This window comes from Phaethon lepturus, unplaced genomic scaffold (genome assembly GCF_000687285.1).
Source record: "Phaethon lepturus isolate BGI_N335 unplaced genomic scaffold, ASM68728v1 scaffold17604, whole genome shotgun sequence".
Taxonomy (NCBI): domain Eukaryota; kingdom Metazoa; phylum Chordata; class Aves; order Phaethontiformes; family Phaethontidae; genus Phaethon; species Phaethon lepturus.
The window spans coordinates 33,217-43,865 of record NW_010532827.1 but is presented as its reverse complement, the minus strand read 5'-3'; the positions used below and the strand labels follow the sequence as shown (position 1 = coordinate 43,865).

At 42.8% G+C, this 10,649-nt stretch overlaps 1 protein-coding gene across 2 annotated transcripts; it reads left to right on the top strand.

Annotated features, from left to right (window-relative positions):
- The first annotated feature begins 1,004 nt into the window (after positions 1 to 1,004).
- Positions 1,005 to 7,577, top strand: ESM1 (endothelial cell-specific molecule 1). Of its 2 annotated transcripts, XM_010284988.1 has the most exons (3): positions 1,005 to 1,305; positions 5,232 to 5,387; positions 7,477 to 7,577. In XM_010284988.1, the coding sequence occupies exons 1-3, from the start codon at positions 1,005 to 1,007 to the stop codon at positions 7,575 to 7,577; spliced, it is 558 nt and encodes a 185-aa protein (XP_010283290.1). The 2 variants fall into 2 exon arrangements, with proteins under 2 accessions (XP_010283290.1, XP_010283291.1); XM_010284989.1 differs by lacking the exon at positions 5,232 to 5,387.
- The last annotated feature ends 3,072 nt before the right edge of the window (positions 7,578 to 10,649 follow it).

Sequence of the window (10,649 nt, the reverse complement as noted above, 5' to 3'; positions counted from 1 at the left end):
CTGATTTCATTGAAAAGCAACATCAGGGTCTCCCATAGAGTTTGATCAGGATAGAAGTGGTGTAAAGAGGAGGAGAATCAGCCCCCCTGGATCCACGTTAAGGCTGTACAGACAGTGCTGGTGCTGGACGGGGATTTCCCCCTTTACTTGTGAGAGCAGGGCAGCTCATTGATAATTCTCCTGAACTTCCTGTGGAAGATCCTACAAAATGCCGGTTTCTGTCTGACGTGTTTTCATTTCCAGCAATAACCTTTGAGTGAAATGTTTAAATCATCTCCACCTAAATACTGATTAAAAAGTACCATCTCGATGCAGGCAGGAAAAACACTACTGAAACATCTGAGCTCAGCTGTTAAATGGCATGATCTCACTTTGTTCCTTAAAGTAACTGTCCACATCCCCTTCAAGGGGAAGGCAAAGATTTATTCTTTTAAAGATTATTCTTTCAGCAGTGAGATTGCTCAGTGTGATTTTCTTCTGGCTGCATGAGCTGCGTTAGTGAGGCAGAGCTGTCCTGTCAGCAGTGTGCCCAGGGTCAGAGCGATCCCTGTCCTGCAGGAAGGTATGCAACCTATGGTGTTGGGGTTGTTTTTTTTTCAGTTGTGTGTGTGGGTTTTTTTTTTTTCTTTTGGCAGACGTCCTTGAGCATTTGAGACGGATGTGAGAGAGTTTTTAGTCCTCATGCAAAACAACCAACTAAACATAACAGATTACATCAGCTCAGGCTTTTCAATTCCTGGATGGCAGCAGAGTGCTAATCCAACCTTCATCCTGGATTTCATAAACTGAAACAAGGGAGGCTGGCAGGAGCAGCGCTGCCGGATTGAGGAAGCTGACGACGGTGCAGCATGTGGGCAACACACTGTATAAAGCTCATAAACTTGTAGGCTGATGTGTGCAGCTACCACTTTGGATTCCGTACCGCTGCTTCCCTCGGCACAAGGCACCAGCAGGCTGAGCATTAAAGCCTGCTTTTTGGGACGGAGCACTTACCCCTGCAAGACATGAAGGGCTTCCTGTTTCTCACACTCCTCCTGATGCCCGTGCACGCTGGAACTGCTTGGAGTGCGAAATACGCAGTAGATTGTCCCGAGCCCTGTGACAGTAACGCATGCAAAAGTACCTTGCGCTGTAAGCGAACGGTGCTGGATGACTGTGGCTGTTGCAGAGTGTGTGCAGCTGCTCTGGGGGAGACTTGCTATCGTACGGTCTCGGGTATGGATGGTGTCAAGTGTGGTCCTGGGCTGAAGTGCCAGTTTTACACTGAGGAGGATGACTTTGGTGATGAATTTGGTATCTGCAAAGGTAACAATATTCACTTTGCATGCACCCACTGTGGCAATTTGACAGCAACGTACATATAGAGCTTGCCTCCTGCTTGAAAGGTCTAAAATGAGATTTTTCCAGCTCAGCCCTTAGCCAAGAAGAAAGTGAAAAATTCCTGCTATTATTAAAAGGTGTTACATGTAGGTAGGACAGGGTTATTAATGTGAGAATACTGTTTAGACTTGGGGACATGTGTGAGGAAACACAGATGGGGTGTGCTCGGAGATGAGATTTTTGATTGGGACTTGGGAGACCCAGGTAGTAGTCCTGATCCTTCCGCTGATTTGGTGGGCAGCTTTCTATAAATTGCAAAGACTTTAATCCTGTGAGTCCAGTCTTGTCACAGGGTCCCTGCCCCTGCCGGTCCCTCCCTGGGGTGAGGTTCCCTCAGGCACTGCCGGCTGCCTGCCCAGGGACCAGGTGCTCTCTCTCGGGTCTGGGAGATGGAGATAACAGCACTGCCCAAGTGCTTGGGGACGTTGTGGTGTTTAATCCCGTCCTGCCTTTGAGGTACTTGGCTACCCTAGGGTTGTGGTCAGGGGAGGCAGACAGAGACCCTCCTGCCTGAAAGTTGGGAATAATACAACAGGAGCAGGCTGTGAGATGAGCAGCCAGTCACTGCTCTCAGCTTATTCCAGGTATGCTGCATGCTGTTTTCTTTAGCCATAGACTATAACGGCGTTTTTCATTTAAGAGCTTTCCTCACTGCATGCAAAAAGGAGAATCTTTGAAAGGAGAGGAGGTATTAAATTACTAAGAAGTAGGATGAAAGTTTTTAAAATAAGTAATTTTTAAAAAAGGCTTTGCAAAGTATCAATGCAGTGAATTTTCCTGTGTTTGTGTACCACTTCAGTAAGTAGATACAGCTATGCCTTTGAATAACTTCCTTAAAAGTGGAGATGTCTTGGCAGTTAAATATCAGGAGTATTAATAGCCTCAGTTAAAGTAATGACTTAGGACCAGATGCTGTAAAAATCATTCAGGCTGACTCATATACAGCACACACTTATTTACATTGGTATTTAAAAACAAATTCATGTGCATGTGTGAGGGTGAAACCCAAAATACTACTTTCATTTTTAAAGACTAGAATTTACGCATAAAGTTCATATCTTTGGTACACCCACCAGAGAATTATTTTACTGAGATAGTTGACTGATCAGTTTATTAAAAATTTCTGCAGTGCAAGATACCACCTATAATTCTTTTAACAGTTCTTTTGAATGATTATATACTTTTCACTGTCCTCATAGGAATTTCTTTGCAATAGCATGCTTCAAATGGGAAAAAAGAAACATTGAGGGGTATGAGCTCTGAATCCCTGTAGCTGAATCTTGGAAGCTCTGTGGAAAATGTAAAGTAAAATGTTTTTTTTTCCAGTGAGTCAGTGGAAAAACTCTCATTAATTTCAATAAAGCTATACCTTGACTTAGAGTTGTAAATTGATATCTAAGGCTTATATTCCCCATTATTTATTTTTATTAAATATATAGATATAATTTCTAATTCTTTTTCTTTTTTCATCTCAGCTCTGAGATAGTACAATCTCCCTCTGTACATATGTGAATTTTATCAGGCAAAGCATGGGGCCAAATATGGTTATTTTATATTTCCATTTGTAGCCATGGTATTAGATCACTCAATAACTTCCATGTTTGTAATAATTCACAGAAGCAGGATAGCTAAATTTCCTCTGGTTGCCTGTGAATGATTTACTTTGGAGTTGTGGAAAAATGACCCAAACTCTCTGTTTTTCAATTTTTTTTAATTTCTAAAATAGGTAAAACATAGATAGTATATGCTTCAGAGCAATTTTTTGAGTACTTCCAGCATTATAAGAGTGCATCATATTATTATCAATAGCAATGTCATTATTGTTCAAAACAGACTAAGTCCAAAACAGACTGGTGCTCTGCACCCTTATTAGTAAATACCCTCTAAACCTGAGGTATAACTGTCACAGTAAAGAACCTTCTCTTGCTTCCCTTAGATCACCGGGAGCTATTTGCAATTTATTTAGGAGCAGGCTGAACAAAACAGCAAAAAATTGACTCAGATCTCAGTTTCACCAAATCTGAAGAGCAGCATCAGTGCCAGAATTATTCACACAGAGCCAAGTGCTTTGGGCTCAGACTTGTCTCCATTCTGTTGTGCACAGCTTTGCATCCCACCTCTCTGGGCTGAGCGGCCGAGCACCTGCAGCAGGCAGATTGATGCTCCATGTGGTGTGTGCTCTCAGCTTGTCCCTCAGGGAGGACTGTGCACACAAAAACTGCTTTGCTCTGGCAGAATTTTGGTTTTGTTTTATGTGGACAAACAGCAGATGAAAGGGAAACTTGCTTGGGAAGGGGAGTACGGTGAAGCTCAGTGAGGTCCTCCAGGCTGGAGGGATTCACTGTGTAGTCCCTAGCAGGGAATTGGTTGATTTTCCAGTGCATTTCATTTATAAAAGCGTACCCATTGGACATGCAGAGAATTGTAAAATGTTGGTTTCATTTTGGGGCATTAGCCTGATTTTCAGATAGTCTAGGCTGTAGGACGAAACTAAATATTTCCATTGATTCAAGAGGAGACTGGACAAATTGAGAAGGATAACCCTGTTGTGGGGTGTTATATGCATAGAAACTATGTCTGGCTCAGGAGGTCCCAGAGCTGAAAATGGGGGAGAATATGAGGGGGGAGGTATCATTTGTGCTTACCATGGTCATCTTCTTTCTTAAGTGTTTAATGGGAGCCTGGGCTGGATGGATCCTTGGTCCAGCCCTGAATGGTCATTCATCCTCCCCTAGGAGTTGAACTGGAAAGTCTCTAGGACTTGACATTTAAGGTGACCATTCACCCTGAGTTGTTAAGGACAGCCTAAGCATAAAGACCTTTATCCTGGGATATCCCAAACTTCTCTTGGGATGATCTCTTGTTTGGGGTTTTGGAAAGGGGATATTGGAGCTGCATCTTCCTTGTCTCCACCTATTCAGCTACAGTCCTTGGAAGGTGCTCTGTTCCACAGCAAGGCAGAGGAAGACAAGGGCAGTGAACCCAGGTTTAAACCCTCTGGGAAGTTATGCAATCCAGCGTGTGATACGTGTCAGCTATGGGATGAGGCAAATCCTCTGCACCTGACATTCTTTTTTGGAAAACATTTGGTCCCACCCTGACAGCTGCCCTTTGGTGCTCTTCTGTGAGCTTGCTCAGGGATGGGAGATTTGGATCGAGGCAGCATGTGACCCAATGCAGTATAACCAAGCAGTCACCTTTGTGCCAGTGATCCCTTTGGAGCATACTCACTCTTTAGGCTGGAGATGTAGCTGAGCTCTTCGCTGTCTGCCCGAGAAGCTGTCGCACAGGGCTGTTTGCCGGGAGCATCTCCAAGGCGGAGGGTGTGCTTGCTGGATAGCTCCACAGGGTCGGGGTGGCTGCCTCCACCGAGCCTACGTGCAGCGGCCCCGGCCGCAAGCAGCCTGGTGCCAGCGATAAATTGCAGCCTAAATCATGGCAGTCATGTAAGTCAGATAATATCATGCCCAAATAATGAATTCAGGAACTTTCTGAAGGCTTCTTTTCTAAATTCAATGCTAATCCTTTACCTACATCCTCTATGATTACATACTTACATATTCATATCGCCTTTAATTTGCATTTTACTACTACAAGTGTTTCAGAGAAGGATTACCGACAGCACATTGTAAATAAGTTATAGGAAAAGAAATTATGTATGTAATGTTTGTCAAGGTTTGTTAAAACTGGAAAATACTTCTAACAAGCAGTTGGCATGCTGAAATCCTGTAGTTAAGGTTTAGCTGACCTCCACTCAAAGGTTTTCCACTTTTAAGTGTATAAGCAGACCAGCTATTGGGAGTGCTGACTTGGATCACTGAGGACTGCTTTGATATATTACTTTTTTTCAGAGTGTCCCTATGGTACCTATGGAATGGAATGCAGGAAAACCTGCAACTGTCCCTCTGGCATCTGTGACAGAGTAACTGGGAAGTGTTTGAAGTTCCCATTTTTTCAACTGTCTGCTTCAAAGCCTCCAAATCGACGAAAAATAGTTTCACACACAGGTAAGACTTCATGGGGCAGCTGATTTTAGGCTAAATCACCTTGTACGTCATCTACTACCACGCTGTGTACGCTCTGTGGGTGATGTGTACTTTGGTGGAGCTGTGTGAACAGCTAACAGCACAAGGTACGTTTATTTTTCTTATTGGCAGCTCCCTTAATGTAAGGCAAGGAATTAGGTGAGCTGTGACACATGGTAAAAACATTTTAAAATCCTAACATGGGCAAAATACTTTGCAGCTGTTGCGTGCGCTAGCAGTGCGGTGCCATCTGCACAATGGGAGGCTATGCTAGGATTTGCATTAGTCAGTTCAGATGCGATGCATGTACCTGCTTTGTGTAGATCAGGATTTCACCAGGTGGCATTTACTACTGTTAGCTAACCTGGAGTAAAAATAACATCTTTCTTCCATGAAGGCAGAACTTTATACATTTCCAGATGTCAGTGAACTGTTTTATGAAATATTTTACTGTAGTCATTATCACAATATCTCTGCAATAAGTTCTTACCTTTAAGATTATGTCTGAAGCCTGTAGCAGATCCTTCTGGAATGAAAAAAAAGGCATGTGAGAAACGAGTGTTTTTGAGGCAGGCAGGAGAGATCACTGAAGATTTAAAGCTGGGATTAAAATTTCTTCCCCTTCTATTCTCTACCTGATGGTACTGAGGTATGTTTGAGTGAACAATGTTTACTCTAAATTTAAACACCAGTCAAAATCCAATAAAATTTTAAAAGAAATCAGAGATTTAATCCTAGATCTACTGGGAGCATTTCTAGGATTTTACCCAAAAGTCTTTGAATTTTATTTCTCCTCCAACTGCAGTTTGTGTGCCTTATTTTGATTTTCTCCTGTTATATTAACCTATTTAGAGTTTGCTGCCTTGACACATGCATTGTTTCCCCCACTCCCTGTTTAGAGAAAGTTAGACAGAAGCAAACTTCTTCATCTTATGCTTGTACCACATTTAAAATGATCTTTAAAAAAAAAAAACTTAGTGAGATGGATCAGTCCTGATGCTTTTGTATTTTTCTACATGATTATGCTCTTTTGCCTTTTCCAGGTTTTGTTTGTTGTCAGGGGTGCTGAAATGACCTGAAAAAATACTCCAGTCTTGCTTTTTTCTCTATCTAGCCTATATTCCAAATCTTCTGAGGTGGCCTGTTTTCATCAGTTCCTCCTCCCCTTTCCTCTCTCTCCCTTGCCTTTGGTCCCAAACCTGCTGCCTCAATGTTGAGCAGCTTGTCTGCTCCCAGCCAGGATGAGATCTTCACCCTACAGAAACAAATGTTATTTTTTACCTTTCAAAGATTTCACACTGATTTCTGTCCTCAGAGACCTGTCACTGGAAGTAGACCACGGTAATACTGCATGGGATGGTCACACGGGGTTTCATTTAACAGTGGTCTTCAGAGGGAGCTATAGCATCTAGGGTAGATCCCCCGTCAATTAAAACCTCTGGCTGGTATATTTTATAAAGACATTATGGTTACATGTACCCAAGTAAATGTAACGGTGCCAGAGCCTGTTCCTGTGTATTGCAATTTGACCACCTTCATGGTCAAGCAGCGGGCCAGCAGCTGGCATGCGTTGTCCCAGCCTAGCGAGCTGTGCCAACCAACCTCAGCCACAGCTCAGAAGTCAGTGTCAGCCAGGCACCATATCCAGTGGACAAACTGGATATCTTTTACCTTTTTTTGGAGAGTAAGAGTGTTTAGTGGGCATGCACCTGGCTGTTCCACACCAGCTGGTCTTAGTCAGATAATAGCTCCAGGCATGTTTAATTTACTGCTGTAGCTATGGAGGATGTGCTGCTTGGTCCCATGTCACACTGGAGTGTTACAGCGAGAACTGGAAACTGAACTCAAATCGCCTGCCTTATGCTTGATCTATTAGAAAACACATCTGGCTTATGCCATAATTTGGCAGAAGTTTTGTAATCAGCTCACTGGAGGCAATCAGGGAGAGTCCTACAAGATTTGTCAGCTAAGGTTTTTCTGAAGTGTTCCCAAAACCAGGGACATTGCTGCAGGACAATGTTTTAATTCTCTCATTTTCATGAAATCCACCTTTATTTTTGTATATTTTCAGAGAACGACATGGCATCAGGGGATGGCAATTCTGTAAAAGAGGAATTCGTTAAGGAGAAAGCTATTCGCTCTCCGGTAATGAAATGGCTAAATCCTCGCTGATATTTACTTACGCTCATAAGACTTTGAAGTGAATGTATTTCTCACAGATTATTGAATATGCAACATCACACTTTAAGAACAAAGTAGATCTATAGCATATGAAAATGTAACCTCTGAAGGCCAATTGTGATTCTGTTTTTATGAGAAAAATGTTTACTTAAAAATAGACTGTACAGTGTATATGATTTTTGATATTTGTTTTGATAAGTATTTGAACAGAGAAATGTATTGTGGATTCCTGAATGTATAGTAATATTAAAAACCCAACACAATTCAACCCTCTTCATTTAAATAATGCCAGAGGCCGACTCTTGCAGCCTGAGGCCAGGAAAGCTCTCACTGAATTCAGCGGCTGGTTTGGGTGAGTGAAACTATTGGTGTGGAGCCAATGTGAAAGAAACACACATCAACAAATCCCAGGATAGAAAGCAACACCCCTGAGTCACAAGAATAATAATAACATAGGAGCACAACAGTGTGAATTAAATAAACCAACGTTAGTCATTAGTCTTTTTCTGGTTTTTGGAAGTTTGGTGACAATTCCTTGGAGATAAATAAGCCTTTCTTGAGAGAGAAAACACCCAGTATTTTAGTTTATACATTGTGAATAACTTAGCTAAGACACTGCAGACATATTGCATTGAGGTGGGTTTCTAAAGTTAAATGCTGTACAGAGAAACAGTAGCTTGGTAAATTATACAGATGTGTAGAGGGGGTCCTGAAATGAAAGAAACTGCTTAGCGTTATTTAAACATACGTTTCTATGAAGCAGCTACTGTGGTGCCATTAAGGCGACGTCTGCATTTCTTGGGCAAGAGTGGGTACAGCGCCAGAAGCCAGCAAACAGACCTTCGTATTTTCCATCTTCATCGCTGGCTGCAGACCAGCTGTGACTCACAGGGAGTTCTGATCCATCTGATTCAACATAGGGAAGACTTGGACCCTCAGTGAGTGGTAGTGCAGCCACATCCTGCACTGCATTGGTGCCCAGTCCTTCGTTTCTTACTTGCACGAGCAAGCTGCCCCAGTTCAGCCAGGAGAATAACTTACATATGTTAGAATGTTGTAGGAACTGGCAGTCCCTCATTCACTCCAGAATGGATGATGTATTTGTGACATAAAAATCCACGCTGAGATGGGTTTGCCAATATGTCTGAAAACAAGATCCTCAGATAATGCCAATTGATGTAGCTGTGTCAGAGTGAACCTGGGTTGCATGAATTTAGGAACTGCCTCGTAACGCAGAGCGCTGCCATTGGAAATGCGGTTTGAATTGAATATTTCCTTTGAAATCAACATGAACTTTGACAGTGACTTCAGTGAAAGAAGGAGCACACAGTACCACAGTGAAAGGTTGGTGCGGGATCTGAAAATGTACTTTTACAACTATGAACAACAGAAACTACAAAGCCTTTAAAGAGTCCAAATCTTGATCCAAAGCCAACGTTGGTGGATGTTTCACCCGGTACCGTGCTGTTCTAGAACAAAAGGACGATGACAGCAGTAGACATCCAAAGATCAGTACAGCAGTGCAGGCTCTCTTTCTATGATAATCATAGACACATAATCATAAGTCTCAAACTAGCATATACCACATTTTAACCTGTACTGAATGTTTAGGTCTGAGAGGGAGCAATATTATCTTGGGCTATTTGCAAGCAAGTGTATTGATTCGTATCTACTGATATCAGAAGTAATTTTTTCTTGATTTCAGTGAGAGCAGGATCAGACCCACAGTCATTCAGCAGACTGAAGAGAATTATTTAAAGAATGTAGTAAGTATTTGCATACATTATTAATATTTTGCAACAGTGTCATAGATGACATTATGAGTTCTTGAATGTAAATCTAATAAGCTGGTTGGTTTTAAAAAGTATATAATTATTATTGTTCAATAAAAAAACAACTGAAAACATTGCTCTCTATTGAGTCTACTCATTAATGACAGACTAAGACTGCTGGTGACGGCATAGCCACGATGCATGCAGACTAGTCACAGTTTTGCTCCCAAATCCACAGAAACAGTTTCATAACGGCTGCATCTATTTCAGTGAAATTTGCTGGGGACCGTTCTCCATTGCTGAAGCTGAGTGGTGGCCCATGTCCAGAATGATCTGTGTCCATACCATTTGTTGTGGTTTAACCCTGGCCAGTGACTAAGCACCATGCAACCACTTGCTCACTCCCCTCACGGCAGGATGGGGGAGAGAATCAGACTGAATCAGTCAGAATCGGCAAAAGTGAGGAAAACTCGTGGGCTGAGATAAAGACAGTTTAACAGGTAAAGCAAAAGCCACACACAAGCAAAGAAAAAGAAGGAATCCATTCACCACTCCCCATGGGCAGGCAGGTGTTCAGCCATCTCCAGGAAAGCAGGGCTCCATCACATGTAACGGTTACTTGGGAAGACAAATGTCGTCACTCTGAATGTCCCCCCCTTCCTTCTTCTTCCCCACAGCTTTATATGTTGAGCATGGTGACGTATGGTATGGAACATCCCTTTGGTCAGTTGTGGTCAGCTGTCCCGACTGTGTCCCCTCCCAGCTTCCCGTGCGCCCCCAGCCTTCTCACTGGTGGGGTGGGGTTAGGAGCAGAAAAGGCCTTGATTCTCTGTAAGCACTGCTCAGCAATAACGAAAACATCCCTGTGCTATCAACACTATTTTCATCACAAATCCAAAACACAGCCCCATGCCAAATACTGTGGAGAAAATGAGCTCTACCCCAGCCAAAATCAGCTCACCATTCGACCATCTTCACCTCCAAACCAAGGTGGCTGGGTCCAGCTTGCCTACTGGGGAAAGCCCCTCCCTGGCCAACCCCAGCACAAGAAGGGTTTGGGAGTCCTCTTGCTGGCCAGGCCACCACCATCTCAGCCACCATTTAGTCCTGGGCAGCAACTGCAGCTCCCTGGCACTATTTGACTTACCATATAAGAGTAAACTGTGGATTCACACCTGGCAACTCAGGAGGAAGGAGAAGAAGGAAAGGGATGCTTGCAAACATTTTTGGGATGTTTTCTTCTGTTTTCCATCAAATTTATAAAATTTTTTTGCATTTCCTCAGCTGCTCC

Coding starts and splice junctions, on each gene's coding strand:
- ESM1 (XM_010284988.1), top strand. CDS start 1,005: ATGAAGGGCTTCCTGTTTCTCACACTCCTCCTGATGCCCGTGCACGCT. Junction 1,306..5,231: donor TGAATTTGGTATCTGCAAAG/GTAACAATATTC, acceptor ACTTTTTTTCAG/AGTGTCCCTATGGTACCTAT. Junction 5,388..7,476: donor AAAAATAGTTTCACACACAG/GTAAGACTTCAT, acceptor GTATATTTTCAG/AGAACGACATGGCATCAGGG.